Source organism: Strigops habroptila, chromosome 2 (genome assembly GCF_004027225.2).
Source record: "Strigops habroptila isolate Jane chromosome 2, bStrHab1.2.pri, whole genome shotgun sequence".
In the NCBI taxonomy this organism is placed as follows: domain Eukaryota; kingdom Metazoa; phylum Chordata; class Aves; order Psittaciformes; family Psittacidae; genus Strigops; species Strigops habroptila.
In genome coordinates, this window is record NC_044278.2 from 16,759,394 (window position 1) to 16,775,761 (window position 16,368).

The 16,368-nt window shown below is 36.7% G+C and overlaps 1 protein-coding gene and 1 long non-coding RNA gene across 3 annotated transcripts in view; one reads left to right on the top strand and one right to left on the bottom strand.

Annotated features, from left to right (window-relative positions):
* Positions 1-1,460: 1,460 nt before the first annotated feature.
* Positions 1,461-12,695, bottom strand: LOC115601591 (T-cell receptor-associated transmembrane adapter 1). 2 transcript variants are annotated; one of them, XM_030471818.1, is made up of 6 exons: positions 12,556-12,695; positions 7,165-7,275; positions 5,564-5,600; positions 4,883-4,944; positions 3,614-3,672; positions 1,461-2,502 (listed from the first exon to the last, which is right to left on the bottom strand). In XM_030471818.1, the coding sequence occupies exons 2-6, from the start codon at positions 7,265-7,267 to the stop codon at positions 2,239-2,241; spliced, it is 525 nt and encodes a 174-aa protein (XP_030327678.1). In that variant the 5' UTR covers positions 7,268-7,275; positions 12,556-12,695; the 3' UTR covers positions 1,461-2,238. The 2 variants fall into 2 exon arrangements, with proteins under 2 accessions (XP_030327678.1, XP_030327677.1); XM_030471817.1 differs by lacking the exon at positions 12,556-12,695 and adding an exon at positions 7,602-7,625.
* Positions 5,996-16,368, top strand: part of LOC115601593 — a 58,138-nt gene continuing 47,765 nt past the window's right edge. Inside the window, exons 1-3 of the long non-coding RNA XR_003989406.1 lie at positions 5,996-6,194; positions 9,072-9,153; positions 9,340-9,429. This is a non-coding gene — a long non-coding RNA (uncharacterized LOC115601593). The remainder of the gene's footprint in view (positions 6,195-9,071; positions 9,154-9,339; positions 9,430-16,368) is intronic.

Genomic DNA, 16,368 nt, shown 5'->3' on the forward strand with positions numbered 1-16,368 from the left:
TGCATGTACCCTCCATGAGAAAAGTGTGTACTTCATTTCCATTAAATTAATGATCAGGCTGAAATCACAGGTTGAATTTGGGTAACTCAGAAGTTCTTTGACTTTGGAATTCTTAAAGGGAAGGCATAATCAAGATATTGCAAATCCTTTGAGAGAAGTGGGAAATAGCAACTTTTGTACAATAGCAACTTTCAATTTATATTGAAAATGCAGCATTCCTTGTTTTGTGTGTATGTTGGAAAACAGTGACAAAGGACTCAGGCCTGGGCTTATTGCTTGAGAGATTGTTTAAGAATTCTCTCTCTCTTAACTGTCTCAGAGGGCTGAGTATTGCACCTGATTGGTGCCAGCTAAATTGCAGTATTTTATATAAACATTATACATATTAATGCTCTTCAAATAATTTTGATATGTGATTCTAAGCAAAAGCATGTTTATGTATATTATTATTTTGTTCCTACTATAACACAAAGTATAATTCCTTCCAATCTAATCAAATGAAGTTAGTACTTCATGTGCTGATATCTTGGTGTTTAGCTTTGGATCTTTGGAACTTTGGCTTTGCCTTCCTGCTTTTCCCCCTTAGGATCTTAGTCAGGATTGTCATTTAATATGGTTCTCCATTAAAGTGGGTTTTATTGATTCTTTAACATTATTTATTTTTGCTTATCCAGTGGTGGTTGGTCTAAGACCATGAGAAGAGTCACTTCAATTCCAAGTCTACCTTGTTTCTGGGGTGTAACAGCCAAACATGTATTGACTTGATTTTTGCACACAAAAGCAAGTGCTTGCACAAGACGGACAGTTCCACTGCACGGCTTTGGCTGCAGGGATTGGCCCTTCCGTTTGGTCTAGCGTAGACTTTTCTGTTTCTTTTATCTAGATCTTTTCTTCATAAATTTGTCCCATCTCTGGATGTATCCATTCACTTCTGCTTTTAGAAGAGGTGTTGGCTCTTTGTACCATGGGGTTTTTGTTTGTTTTGTTTCACGTAACTGGTTTTAGGGCTATTTCCTTCAAGACAACCTGAAACACTTGCAGGGCTCTGTATGTGCTTGAGAGTTTCAAGCTCCTTGCCACTGTGCCCTGTGTAGATTTTAAAGGCACTAATCCTTTTGTTGAGAAGGATGAACTGTCTGACACCTAGAGGTAGGCATATTGCATCAGCATGCCTTACTGTTTCCTGCTGCTACTACTAATTAATTGCTTCCAGAATATAAAAATAAACCCCTGCTCCATGAAAGTTTACCATCTGATGAGTTTAAAGTCTTAAGATGAACGTTCACACAGTGAATTATTTGGGGAAATAAAAAAAAGCTCTTTCTACTTTAGTAAAGTAGTTGGGAACAACAACAATGTAAAACCCAATAGGAATGTAAACATGACATAGAATATTAGAAGAAAAAAATCCCGCCTAGGAGATTTATTGTTACAGATCATTTACTAATGTCTTTGTGGACTCTGAATACAGCTGGATACAACATTACGTTAGTAGAGGAGTTGAGATTTGAGATGTATCCTGGTATTGCTCACAGAAGGAAACTAAAGATAGGGATGTTGTTAGATCTTGCAAGATGTACAATTGCTACTTTAAACAAGCTGTTAAATTATTCTCCAATTATCCTTAGATATATTGTGTTGTTACCATAGACCAGTCACAGTAGGAAAGTACACAGTGTTGAACAGCAGATCAGTTTTTAATTGGGGAAAACAACTAAATCATTAAGTGTGCAAGTATGAAACATGATTTCCTTCCAAAAGTATTGCTAAAACCTTTATGGAAGAGAAGTTATAGTCTGCTAAAGCTCTCCAGAAAACAGAGTGGGTCTTTTGCGACTGTCTGAAAATCGATAGTTGTTTTAAACAAAGGATTCTAGGTGGCCCTGCCTTGGCAAGGGGGTTGGACAAGGTGATCTCCAAAGGTCCTTTCCAACCCTAAAGATTCTGAGATTAATTTTTACTGGGATCAGTACCATGTGAATGCTGAGACACCAACTTCTACGACTGCCTTGTAAAATGTCTTCAGATCCTTCAAAGTCACAGTCTGAATCTGCATTTATTTCTTGTTTAGTCTGTAAATATGCTTGGAAGACACTTTGGGAACACTTAACTTACCCATTTTATACCATTGTTTGGTATGTCAGTTTGCCAGGATATTAGCTCTAGTCGTTCACTGTTCCTCTAGAATGAACAAGCAGATCTCACTTTCTGATTACATATTTGGTTCGTGAAGACAATTCAAATGTTCTCTCCTTTTGTAGTATGAATCAAACCCATTAATCTAATGGGGTCATCATGAATGGCTTCTACTTTTGCTGTGTTTTCAGCAGCCAGCTGCTCACTATTGAGGTAAATGCTGACTTTGGAAGCCATTGTGGTGTGGTTAGATGATCTTTCTTCATCCTCTTCTAATGAAGGGTCTGTCTGTCTTCTTGGTTTTCTGCGTTTTCCCTTGACACTGTGATCAAGTGAGGCATAACACATCTGATTGGCAGACTCCACCTAGAATGAAATTTAACATTCAGTAGTTATGCTTGCTTTAAAATCATATCTAAGACTTTGAGTATGTCTGTATTCTAACCATCCATAGTGGCTGAAGTTTACCCCAACTAGCTGTAAATGAATTCATTAAAAATAAAAATGATACACAGGATTAAGCTGTGGCAGTACAGAAAACAGACCAATGTAACCTAATGGTAAATGACTCATGTTCTTAGGATAGTGGCAGTAAGGATTGTGGGAATGAGGATAGTTTACATATCAGTCCAAGTTCTTTGGGATGCAAGACATTATTTGATCTGGTTTTCTTCTCAGAAAGAAAAGAAAATCAAAGATGGATGATTCTTGTCTGTACATATGATCTCATTTTCTGTGCGAAATGTATGCTTTGTGTGTCTTTCCTCTAATTCTCTGTGTTTTTCAAGCCAGATTGCCAAGCACTTTTGACATTAGAATTTTCCTAGTTTATTCTGTTTCCATGAAGTTAATGAAAACAAATGTCTAGATAAGAAAAGAGTATTTCTATCCCCTAGAAGTATCCTGAGAGATAAGGCTGGAAATCAACTCAGGAAATTGATGCTAGGAATGCTTCACTCAGAGACAGATCTTATTGAAGCTTTCATGCTTTTAGGCATCCAGGTATCTCAATGAAATAGAAATCAATAGAAAAACAGCCTTCTTTCATTTGTTAAGACATATATATTTTGTGCTGGGCCAGAGAGAGCAGTCAAACTCCTGATTATTGTGTGATGCAGCTTGTGTTTTCACTTGATTAATTTCCAAACTAAACAAAATTAATTCTTTACATAAGCCATGGCACTAGATGCAGGCTTAATTCAGCCTGATCTGTATGCCTGTGACTGAGCTTGATCATGCCATATGGATGGAAATGAGCTGCCTGTAATTCTCCTGCTCTCTCATTAATGACCCAGATTGAACAAAGGGTCAAGTCTGTGCTTAAATTCCCTGATGAACTGAGACACTAAGGCATGGTAATTTTCATGATAAGCAGTGTAAAGGTTTTTTGTTATATATTGTCATGGGATAAACACAAGAACTCTGAGATAGACCACATTACCCTAATTCAGAAATCCAGAATTAAAATTAAAGGTACCTGTAGTTGATTAACTGGTCTTTGAGGCTGGGATGTCATCTGTTCATAACAACATTCCTCTACAATTTATCAAAGCAGAAAAATGTTTTAGTTATTAAGACACATTACTGAGTCTTAAAAGATCAGATCAACAGATCCTCCCTGTTACAGAACTAACTCCCCCACACAGATCTCTTCTTACAGAGGGGCAAATAGCTGGCAAATTCAGACACACATACTGTGAAAATGAAAATCATTTTCTGCTCATATGGATAGGAAGTTTCTCATTATTCACTAAGTGGGCATCAATTTAGGCTGCTAGGAGGACATCTTGCTGTTAGGGGTAACCATATACTGGTGTATTTTTCAGCACAGGCAGTCTTTTCTTCAGGTGAGAAAGATGCTTCGAATTGCAGCAGCTAGCGATGAACTTCTGTTCCTGCCTCTTCTTTGTTTTCTATAAGTTTGGTTCAAGTTATTTGCTCACGTTCTGTCTTGATTTAGTCATCAGTAAAATAGATTACTTCCTTACAGTTTTCAGACTTTTGTAGTGTCAGTGCAGTCGAGTGTTGGCTTAGTTAAATTTATGCAAACCCCATATAAAAAAATTTGGGGATTTTTTTTTGTTTTTTTATTTTACAGTTCAAGTATTTTGGTTTTGCTTAACCCCGCATAAGGCTAGCAAAAAGTTGTGTTCATGTTGCTTAAATACTGCTTTAACACTGTAAGGGCTTCAAGAGACATACCCTCATCATATCTAGCTCTCATGCAGTTACATGATGTTATTGCGTTTAATGTTGTATCTCTCTGCCAAGGATTATCAGCTACAGCCCACTAGAGCAGAGAAAAGCTATGTGTGCCTGCCATTCAGCTGCTGGGCTTGTTTCAGGGTGTTTGTTAATGTTGCTGGTGATCTGTGGATAGCCACAGCAGAGAACTGGTAAGTGTCTGTTTCTGCCAGCTTCTGTGGGAGCATTGACTCTGGGCAGTGAGTAGTTTATGTCTTGAATTGCTTTAACATGCTTCAATGCTATTTCAACTCATGCAGCTTTACATGTACAAAAGCTCTTGGTTTTGAGATATTTGGCTGAACAGAACCATTTGGACTGTAAAAAATCAAATTCAGTATGAGATCTGGCCTCAGTAGTAGTGCAGAATGATGGTCTGCAGTTCTATCCCAAGTAGGTATTAATACAGCAATTGAAAAGCAGTGGATTCTCAGGTTTGAGAAACACAGAAAATATTAGTCAGTGATCTTTTAACCACACATGCTCTTAAAGTGAAGCTTACCTAAAATGTCTTGATTAAGGTTGCCATAAATTGGGTCATCTTCTGTGTAATGGTTATTGTAGCTAGAAGGGGAATGGAAAAATACTTTTACTTCATAGAATATACTTTATTTAGGATTCCACTGTTTTACTCTAAACATTTTACACACATGTAACAATAGCAGATTGCATGCGATCTAAAAAACAAGAACAAAATTATCAGGAAGTGAGGAGAGCCAGAACTGGCTATGTTTCTGTTCTACTGCTTTTGAACAACATGCGTAAAAGAAGAGTATGAAATGTAAATACAGGTAGATTATTGCTCCACAAGTATCAAATATCAGCCTAAAATTTATTGTTTTCTGAAAGTTCTTTTAAATTATTATAGATTTATTGAGTTTGATAATAAATAGAGGTTTTGCTCTATCTTGCACTTCTTTCATATAGAAAGTTATCATATAAGCATGCAATTATTTCATTGTTGAAAAAATGACTGGAGTATATCTCTCCCACATTATTTTTTTTTTTTCCTATTTTCCTTGGAAAACTTTTTTTTTTCCCCACAATCATACTATTCCCTAATATTTCCAGACAGGCTGCATGAGATACTGGATTTTGCCCCATGCCATCCCTCCAAAGCCATCTGTCATTATTTATTGCTTATTTCATCCCTGTCAGAAAGAAATATTTTTGTCCAGCTTACCTTGGACTGTTGTCTTCATAGTCTTTATATAATTTAGCTGAAATATTTGTTAAAAAAAATAAAGTTAAGAGAAAATGAAAGGTGCTCTTTTAGAGCACTGCAGCAGAATTGTATTAACTTTCATACTTCTGATTACTGTAGAAAATAAAATTGGAAGCTCTGGGCGCTGAGGACCTTTGGGTGTCCCTCTGCTTTTCTCAAATACTTTTGACTAATACAAGAAATGCTTGTTATGACCCTGTGCTGTGGCTATAGAGTCTACATTAGCTTGCAGCCCCCAAAAATGTATTGCAACATGTGATTAATTCCTTATTTCCTCCTCCTTCTGCTTCTACTTCATCTTTTTCTCTGCCATGGAGGGGTGCATTGTGTTTCTATTACAAGGTGAAGGATTTATTTGTTTTACTACTTCTGTTGCTTGTATCTCTGAGAGATATCCTGTGATCCACACAGATGAAGAATCTGAAACAGAAAGGCAATGGCTACAAAAAGATTTGTTGATAGAGCTTGATTAATAACTCAGGAATGCCTGACTTTCTACCCTCTGCTCCAGCACTCCAGAATTTACCATGGTTATCTCCAATCCCATGACAACACAGCACCAGCCAGACTGACCGAAACCTTGCTCAAGGTTAGTTTTGTGAATAACTGTGATATTTCCTTATAGAAATACCTGCCTAGTAGCAGTAAAAGACAAAATAAACCAAAAAGCCCCCCCATCCCACAACACTCGGCAGCTCTTTTAATATCTTGTAATAATCTAATTCTTTTATACTTTGTGAGTGCAGTTTATAACTGCAGACCTTCTGTTCATGTAGATCATATATGTACGTGTGTTTAACGTGGTTGAATCCACCAGTTTGCCTGCCCATCTGTATGTGTATAGCACCAGTACAGTTTTCCCTGTGTAAAAGCAGTTTTCCCTGAGTGGGAGTGGTGAGGATTGTAAACTTAATATCTGTAGAATTGCATGCATACGAGAGGTTACATTGGCATAATGAATTCTGTTAAAAAAGTCATAGTTAATTTTAACAAAAACCAGAGTATGATTGTAGTCACTCTCTAGCATAAATTAAATCAGTTCCTTATTGTGACACATTGATTTAAGAGCTAGATTAGGATGATGAAAAGCAATTAGATTTTATTTTTTTTTTCCCTCCCAAAATAAACTGATTAAGTACAAAATGTGTATGAATCTGAAATTCAAATAAGCATTCAGGAATTTGGGGGGGGGGGATTTTTTCAAATTTATTTTGTAACAGTACACTTAAGAAAAGGAAATTACAGATGTTAAAAATATACTTCATAATTTAGCCAGAACTAGATTCTTCACATTGTTGGTTTGTCTTCAGAGCATGGATTTGGGTAGCTGTTTTTAGCAGTGGATTAGGCAGCTAGCGATCATTCTGTAATCATACCTAACTCTCCTAAAAACATTTTTAAGTTATATCCTCTCTACTAGAATCCTTCTTGCCAAAAGATAACTTAATGATTCAAATGAGTCAGTTTGTTAACTTGAAATCTCCCAGCAATGACAGCTTTCGCTACAGACACTACAATCACTCCAACTTCATTCCTTACTGAGAGACAACATTACTTACCTTGCTTCTTTTTCATATAGTGTGAAATGTTCAGTATCAGTGAAATAACCAGGGCCAAACTCAAAAAGGCCAAAACTCCCCAGACAGAAATATGGCAGTCCATGTCTGAAACTGAAAGAAAATAATTTTATATTTTGTCGTCTAACAGTTTGTATTCTCTGTGGTTGATTTTTGCTTTTTGTGATTGAAGCTGCTATTTTGTTGTTTATTCCTTAACAGCTATTGCTATACAAGCTAAATAATATTAAAACCAGATGCTAAATAATAAGAAAGCAACATCAATAAAGTGTTAGCAGAACTACTGCTTCATAGGAATTCAGCCAAAGGTTGGGCTACTGGTTTGCCTGTAAGATGCAGTAAAAATCAGAAATTGGTTAAGAAAAAAGTAATTTTAGTGAATAGCTTTAAAATTATTTTCATAATTGTCTTTAACTTACTATTTGCAGTAAATTTTTGGCTAAATTTTGAAGTTCATGGATGTAGTTCTGAAGATAAAGTCAGTCAAAATGACTTCCTTCACTTGAAATGTCTCTGAATAATAGCTAAGGCCATCATGTTTTAGCAATACCTGCAACAAATTTCAAAGGTTGATATGTGCTTTCTTGCACCTCCTATTAAAACCACTTGTACTTGTATCCTCGCAGTCCTTCCTGAGGAAGCAGAGGATGTAGTGGCATAGGATGAGCAGTAGCTGGGAACCAGTGAACCCCCCAGAATGACTGCAGAGAGAAACCCTAACAGCTCCTGAAGCATCCCTTGGTGAAAGACAGGTCAACTTCATTGAACAAAGCCTCTTTTTGCACTGAGCTTGCCTCTCCTTGGAGCGCTATCAGAAACACAGGAGGGAATCCCCCCACACTGAATGTATTTAGTCATTTAATTAATTCTTCGATTAACCTATCTGGTACAAATTTTCCATCATAAACAATGCTGAAGAAAATAGCCCGTTTGTGGCAGTTTAATGGCCAGAATGATCATTGTGGCTGCAAATTGCCTGCAAAACCATTCCCTGACAGAGGAAATGATGAGCCAAATGTGTGAGTGAAAGGAGTTTGAAGCTAGATTTTTCAATTTCCTCAGAGGCATGTTTATGTTTCAGATTTGGAGTGCTTGAAATAAAGCCTTCTCCCAGAAACTAATGAACTCCACTAGTATCACACAAAAATTCTAGCTGGAGCAGAGCAGTCAAGATGAGAGATTGGATGATGCTGTCGGAGATTCAAGGAGGTCCTTAGTACACTGATTTGGTATTGATATAGCTGAATTCCTTCAGGAGGCTGACATTCTGTTGGCTTCTTAATGGAAGCTGAGGTAAGGAAGTACAGGAATACATGTTCCCATGTTGCCAGCCAGGGGTGGCAAGAGGCAATGCATTTGCCCCTGCTGAGAAAACAGAACTTTGTTCCTTGGCTGACCAGCTCCAGCTCACTTTAGGAACTGCTCCTTACAAGTTTCGTTCCCTAATTATGCTGGTGTTGCAAAAGCTTTTTTAGTTTTGTTTTATTCCAAGCCACAGATGTTTTTATGATGATGAAACAAGATAAGCTAATACTTGGTAGTAAAAATACTCACAAATCACATGGCCTTCTACAATGCAGGTTTCCTTCCTGATCAGAACTCTTTTCAAAGGAACAAAACAGAGCACGTAGGCTGTAACTTTGACTTGTAACTGATTTTCACGCATGGTACTTCCAGTGGCCGTTTAGCCTTCCTTTTAAACTAAACATCCAATTTTCATTCCTTTCTTTTCTCCTACTTGAGTTCTCCCAAAGGTGTTTCAGGTTTCTCCATCACTGCAATACTACTTTTTCGCATTGAGAGGCACTTCTTTTCCCAATGAGATACAGACATTCAGGAGGAAAGACAACACGGCCATGAAACAGCTATGTATTATTCCTATTTTTCAGAGAAGAAATTGAAAGAAAGAGAGATCCGACCTGGAGAAGCTATTATCAGGCCATATGAAGAACCACCAGTGTTTGGAACCTGGTTAGTCAAATATTGGTTCAATATATGCATCCTATGCAAATCCTATATAAGTCTCAATGTAGTGCCTAAATAATGTCATCTCTCCTTCTTCTCCTGCCCTTATACGTATTCTGAAGTGATTGTTTTCCATTTTTCTTATGTTTGTTTTGTATTTCTTTTCCTACAAACTCTTTTTTTCTTTTGCAGGAATCAGAGGTAGTATTGTGGCCTAAGAGAAGTGAAGTGCATGTAACTGTAACAGAAACTACAATCCTGTGATTCATTAGAAGAAAAAGAGTGAGTAAATACCTAAAGTACGGTCCTGGCGTAAGTATGTACCTTTTTGCTCATACTGAATGCTGTAATTTATCTTTGTGATTCAGGAATCCTATTTTTCCCTGGCATTTCCAGGGTAGGAGGAGATCTCTCCGTTTCAGTTTGAATGTTTTCAGCCCCTAACTGAACTAGAGGAAACCACATTTTTTATGACAAGTATGATTTTGATTTAAATTTAAATTATTATCTAGAAAATAGTAAAGATTGGAAAAGAGTTGTTTCCCTTTTCAGTTTCAAGTTTAACTTCTACAGAACCTGAGCATTCCCACTTCTCTAGGACTGACTTTAAAAATATTTGATCAAAACAGAAGATATGAAACTTGAATTTCTAAGAAAACATACCAATGTTATAAATCTCACAATCAGTAGTTCTTAAACATGAGTTACAAAACTGCATGGGTGTGGGGAGATTAAGAAAACAACATTTAAATTTATTCCTAGCTGAACACTGCTTGTTTATTTTTGAATTTATTTACCACAACTCTGACTTAAACATCTGCTTGTATATTTCAGTAGAATCTATTCAAACATAAGTGTGACTTCAGTATCTTTTTTAGGTTTTTTGTCTTTGCAATATGAGCTATTTGTTTGTCAGACAACACTACTTACATTTCAGAAACAACAGCCGTTTTTATTTACCCCATAAAACCATAGTAAAGACCTCGATCAGACACACTGGTGCTGCTCTAAATGCTCTATGCTTTTCTAATGTTAGTTTCAAGTTAATTTCCAAGTACAAAATGTGAGAGATTTTGATTTTATATCTTAGTTTTACATCTATACAACTCCCAGCTCTTTCCAGGTGTTCTTGTACTACCCTTATAGTTGTTGCCAACATGCTAACTATTTACAACTGCCTTATTTAAATATTTACTACTTTGACAATAGGAGCAGTAGAAGCAAATGTGAGTACCTGTGTGAAGAATAATTTGTCTCCTCAGATAACTACACTGATGTCCCTATACGTAGAATAGCAGATGCAACCTGCAACAGTAAACTGGTAAACTAAAGACAAAAGAAAGATACGGTGAATGTGGATGGAGAGTGAGAAATAAACCAAAAAATAAGTCTATCAATCATTATAGTCTGTTCTGAAACAGTGTATTTTATTCGATTCTCTAATTTTAATTCTCATTCAAGTCATCTACTGTCAAATGTAGAAAAAACAGAATCTTATTTTTAATATATTACACGTTTATTCCGAAGAGCCCATAACATTATTTTGACGGGTATTCTTCACTTAATTGTTGTCAAATTGAATATTTTTTAAAATTTTGCTATCTTTTTCAAAAAAAGTCCTATGGAAAAATTAGGCCCCTGAGAATAGTACTCTGTGATTCTAATTGGATATGCTGAAATCCATCGAGGTTTTCTGTGATAGTCTATCTGTGGTGGGAAAACCTAAGAGTGATAGTAGTTTGTTTATAAGAAATCATATTGAAGCTGTTCTTAAAGTAATGTGCTCATCTGTGGAAGACAAGAGTTCATTGTATATCCAAAGGTTCCATGGCAAGGCCTTGGAATGGGGACTTCGAGCAACCTGCTCTAGTGGAAGGTGTCCCTACCCGTGGCAGGGGGGGTTGGAACTAGGTGATTTTTAGGGTCCCTTCCAACCCAAACCATTCTATGATTCTATGACAATTCTCATTTTATTGTTAGAAACAGTTGGGATGTGTGAGTGGGGAAAGTACTATATTTAATTAATATAAAGATGATAGTATTTTGAACACGTAATACCAGAAGCTTTCTAGTATTAATGATATGTTCCTATTCCTATTCTGCTGTTCTTTCATTTCTGTTTGGAAACAGGGTCAAACTCAGAGTTGCATCCAAGTAGAACATCTATGTTATGTAGTTTACTCCATCTGGATGATGTTTTTTACTTTTCTGACTTGAGGGATGGGGTTACTCACCTCTTAGAATATTTTACACTGCTACAAACTAAAGGTACTTTATTCACACAAATGAAAGACTTTCTAAAAACACAGTTCATTCTGCTTTTCCTCCTGTTTAAACCTGTTGATAACTTTCTCCACCAACAGAGACAAGACATGGAAATAAACAGACTTTTGGGCACTTGTTCTTAGGCTTTCTCTTTGCAGGCTTCATTATATTGTAATTGGAGGAAGGTGGGGGAAGAAGCAAACAAAATAAAATAACCAAATAAACAAAAGACCCCAAAACATTCTAATATTTCCTGGATGAAGTTTTGCAATTCAGTATTATTTCAACTCAAAGGAGCGGACAATTCAGGGCTAGAAACGGTTGTTCATCCTCCTAACAGCAAATAATAGGTAGCAGAAGTACTAAGTTTTGTTCCTACTTGTTTTAATATATTTTGTTTAGAGAAACCGTCACAAACAATAACAGGAAGGTATCATACTTCTACCAGTTTTTCCTACTGAAAAGTACATGAGGTAGGTAATAGAGATACCTGTCTAGCTGGACATACCATCTATGGTATCAACTCATTCACAGAAGCAGATTAATTACTTTGATTACTACCAGATTTAAGGTGATGATCTGGAGCACAAAATGGTTTGTTTCCTGTTGTTTCTATCTTCAAATTTGTCAAAGATGAGATAAAATTAGCTCTTCTTTTTTTTCCCCTCTCCAGTTAAATGGTGAGATAAATAATATTCTGTATTAATGACCCTTAGAAAAAGAAACCCATTAAGAGACTGATGAATGTTAAATTAGCATTAAAGATGCTTCCACCTGTGTGAGTTTTTAAGGCAGGATTAATTCTCTGGAAAGAATTCCTTAAACTGCAATTAGTTATTGCACAACTAATTGCTTTGCAAGATTCAACTTCATACTTCAGAAGGGAAGCGGCACAATGTAAAGTAAGAAGCCCTCAACACAGTAAATATTTTAAGTACAAACCTAACACCAATGCTTAGTCTTCATTAACAAACCTTAATTGATGCAGGTTTAAACTGTCGATGATGACTCATCATCATGATTATTACTAATAATTTGACTTCAGAGCCCTGAGCAACCTTCTTGAAGACTGGTAGTCTGCCATAGTGTGTTTTTACTGCTCCTTTGTTCACAAGTTTATAATACTGAAAAGAGAAGGCTTACCTGTTTTTGTTGTTTTGAGGACTACTCCCTGCCCCTTTATCCAACAGGAAATCAAGTTATGTTGGCAGATCTTGGATGCTCTTTTGTTTTGGACCTGGCAGCATGAATCTATCTCTAGAGTAACCCTCAAATTTTAAATGTCTCTGGTCTTTTTTTTTTTTGTTCACTTGCTTTCTTACAAACAGGAAATGTGGCTCAGGCTTTTACAACCTCACTAGCAAATGGGCAGGCTCCTTCAGTGTTTGCCTCCAAGACAGAGAGAAAATATTTATGTGTGCACTTGCATTTATTATCCACTTGTCTTGCCAGGGAAGAGCATGTACAGGACTGTTAGTTCAGTTTTACGTGATACAAACCTACTTTTGCAACATTCATACGAAACCCATACTCTAAGCCTTCCAGTTTGTGATGTTACGTTGAATTCCACAAAAGTATTTAAATACCTCTTAAACTAAATTACAGAACTATTTTACCTATGAGTGCTCTTTGACTCTTTCTCTCTTGAGGTTTCTAAACCATGTCTGAAAGTCCATTGCTGAGAGAGCCAACAGTTTGTCTGAAACAGGATATAGAGATATGATGCAGAAATTATACCATTGCCAGCTCTGGGAAGGTCAGGTCAGGATGTCATAATATGCTTCTTCCGTTCTTTAAAGTCTATGAATCATCCCACAATCCAGAACAGTTGAGGAAAGAGAGGGTAAATCAACATGTGGCTTACTGTGTATTTATCTTTTTAAAATTTAATGAAACATGCTTGTGTTTGGGTAGAGAAACCATTCTATTCTCAGAATCAGAGTAGCTTCTTCCAGGGGAAGCTTGCACTCTGAGCATTGTCAAAGAAGCTTTCTGTTAACTTTTGAGGATTTCTTGGGTTTTTTTCTGCAGAGCAAAGAAAGAGATTTATTTCCAATTATGTATAATGTAGAAGTGGGAAGGGTTTCTTAAGAGGAAAAAATGAATCGCATTACAATGTTTGCCTTTTTGCAATGCATACATTGAAATAGCCCTCAGTGTATTCTAAAGAGCAATTTAAAACATTGCTCTTCAAGAAAGGCTCTTATGTGAGAAAATGTCCTTTGCAGCATAGGCTTATTTGGGATGTTATTACCTTGGAATATTATTCTTATATTAACTGCCTTAGATCAGTGCTGAAAAAATATTTTACTGGATTAGCATCTTATTTGTACATGAAGGAGCAGGTTAGTCTTGATTAATATAATATACCCTTCCATTCGAGTCAAAAGGTGATAGACTCCTAACTACTTGGAGCTTCATCATAATGAAGTGAGCTGATGAGAAGAAATTAATATAAGAATACTGAAAATTGTGGCAATTCTTACACTTTATACTGGTTCTGAGGTTGTAATTATCATGATGAAAAAATTACACAAAAAATTATTCTATTTTAAAGTGGACATAGATTTGGCATTTGCCAGCAACTGAATTTAGACACCCCATTCATAAATACAGGTAGAATCAAAATTTCTCATTGTTCAACCAAAAAGCATGGGTTCATCACACTTCACTGTACCCCAGAATATAGAACTAGAGCTCCTTTCAGCAAGTAATGTATTCTGTGAACTTAATCTAAACTTTTGCTTTAAGAAGCTAAGAGATCCAGTTTTGTGGGCACTGCAATTTGTATTTTTGAAAGTAAACGGTTTGCTACAAGCCTACAGAAGGAGAAAGTCTTAACCAGTTATAACAAATGGCTTCAGCAGTTCCATGTTGTATGATTGAGCGAACACAAGAGTCTCAGGGCCGGCTGGTAAGAGTATGTATCTCAAGAGGAGGCCTCTTGTTAAAAAAAAGAAGGATCCTGAACTGAGAGAGAAGCTGGAAAGGCTGGGAGATATGCATTGTAAAAATGGAGGCAGTTGCTTGGTTTCTATGCTAGGAGCATGAGGGGTAAATCTGAGATCTGCAGAGGATTAAGAATGAAATGCTTATCAGCCTGAACAAGAAGCTTATAAGGAGATAATTAGGTGCATAATAATGGAAAGGTGGACACTGAGAATGCAGCAGGGGATTTCTAGGTTTGTAGTCCTGGTGGTGTGTTAATAAATCTGCCCTCCAAGAGCAAATCATTGTTGTACAGTATTAGCTTTGACTGGCTGGAGAAGCAAAGTCTACTGGATTGGATATGAGCTTGGTACACTATTTTGGGCAGCCTGCAACAGACTGGAAGCTCTGTTAGATAGCAAGAAATTACTCACTGCAGGCTGCAAAATCCATCGTGAATATAAGACTTCTTACTTTTCTTTCTTGTCCTTTATTTCACTGCTACGTTAAAAAAGGTAGTGAGCCAGTAGTCTGCTTAAAGTGGTGTTATTCAGGATAATAAAGACAAGGACAAATCATGCCTAACCTTAGAAAGAACATAAGGTAATGCCACTCTATCCACATCTACTGTGTACAAAGGCATTTCCTCTTCTTTTGAAAGTCTCCTCCAAGCTATAAACTGGTGGGTGCGTATTCTTGGAAAGTGTCTCTGGCTGCTTAGCTGCTTGTGTGATCTTTGGTAAAGATATGCTGCTAGTGTCTCCAAAATAAGAATCTATGTCAAGTAGATATCTGACTTGGTCAAGAATAGCTCTTGCTATTTGCATTCTGGGGGAAGGTAAATGGAGTACTATTAAATATTGATGTGCACAGATGTATGTGAAGGAGCAGGTCTGTGCTTAAATGGAGTCAAACAAACAGTATTGTTTTGCAGAAGACTTGAAGGATCGAGTGAAGCTGACTGAAAGATCACTTGGCAAAGTAAAAAAAGCTTATGAAATAGTATTTTGTTGTTTTAGAGAAAGGCAAGCAGAAGCATCCTAAAGGAGGCATGAAAGGCAACTTGATGTTGGGAGGGGAAGCTACGCTTAGAAAGGGATCTTGAATTTCTTTCTTTGCTCTTAGCTGAGTCTTCCTAAGCTTGTTATTAGTCTAGAGAAGTAAAAAAAGAAAGTATGTTATGGATGTGTATGGGGGGATGTGTCTTGAAAATGCATGGTGCTATGTACAGAACAGAATAGTTAGAAAGCCTGGAAGTGGCCTGTTAAGTACTCATGCTCTAAGAGACAGTAACACACTTACCATTAAGTTATTTCAACTTGTATGGTTATGTATCAGTGGTATATATGAGCTTGAAAGGTTTACACTCATTTTTTGAGGAAGGAGGTATGTGGCAGCAGCCAAACATGTTAGGTATCTATATCTAATTTCTGTGATGAGATAGCAGACTGTTTCCAGGGAGCATGGAGCTAAAGCAGTAGTTGACCAAGGAAAGATTATAATATTGCTGGAACACCAACATAGGAGTTCCGCAAGTTTCCAGAAGCAAGAAATTACTAGAAATTTTATATTTAAAGTACTTTTCTGGTTCTAGGTGAACCATGGCAGGATAGAATATTTTTCTGTGGTTTCTTAAAAAAGAAAACAATACCCTTGTAATTCCCAGCAGTCTCCTCCAAGCCTGGAACTTGCTGTACATGACTGGAAGTCTCAAGGGAAAAGAATTTAATCTGACAGTCATTTCAGAGTTTGTGGCTTTCCCCTGAAAAGCCCTCTTGACTCCTTCCTCTCTGTTTTCAAAGACAGAAGTCTTTGTTATGCTGCTAACAGAAGACTTCTGGGGACTACCTTAACTGATTCTTTGGAAATGAGTATTAAAACTAAATATTTTTCAAGTGTAGTTGTAGAAAATGCAAATAGAATAGGCAGCTGGCACAAGGCTCCAATGCATTTAACTTGATAAATCTGCATCTCTTATTTACTTAAGAAGTCATTTAGTTCAGTATGTTTTTGCAATGTATGTGTGTT

Bases quoted from the DNA above. Each gene is read 5' to 3' on its own strand.
- LOC115601591 (XM_030471818.1), bottom strand. From the start codon at position 7,267: ATGGACTGCCATATTTCTGTCTGGGGAGTTTTGGCCTTTTTGAGTTTG. The intron at 5,601-7,164 runs GTAAGTAATGTT...CAAATATTTCAG, and splicing joins CTATATGAAAAAGAAGCAAG to CTAAATTATATAAAGACTAT. The intron at 4,945-5,563 runs GTAAGCTGGACA...TTCCCCTTCTAG, and splicing joins TATGAAGACAACAGTCCAAG to CTACAATAACCATTACACAG.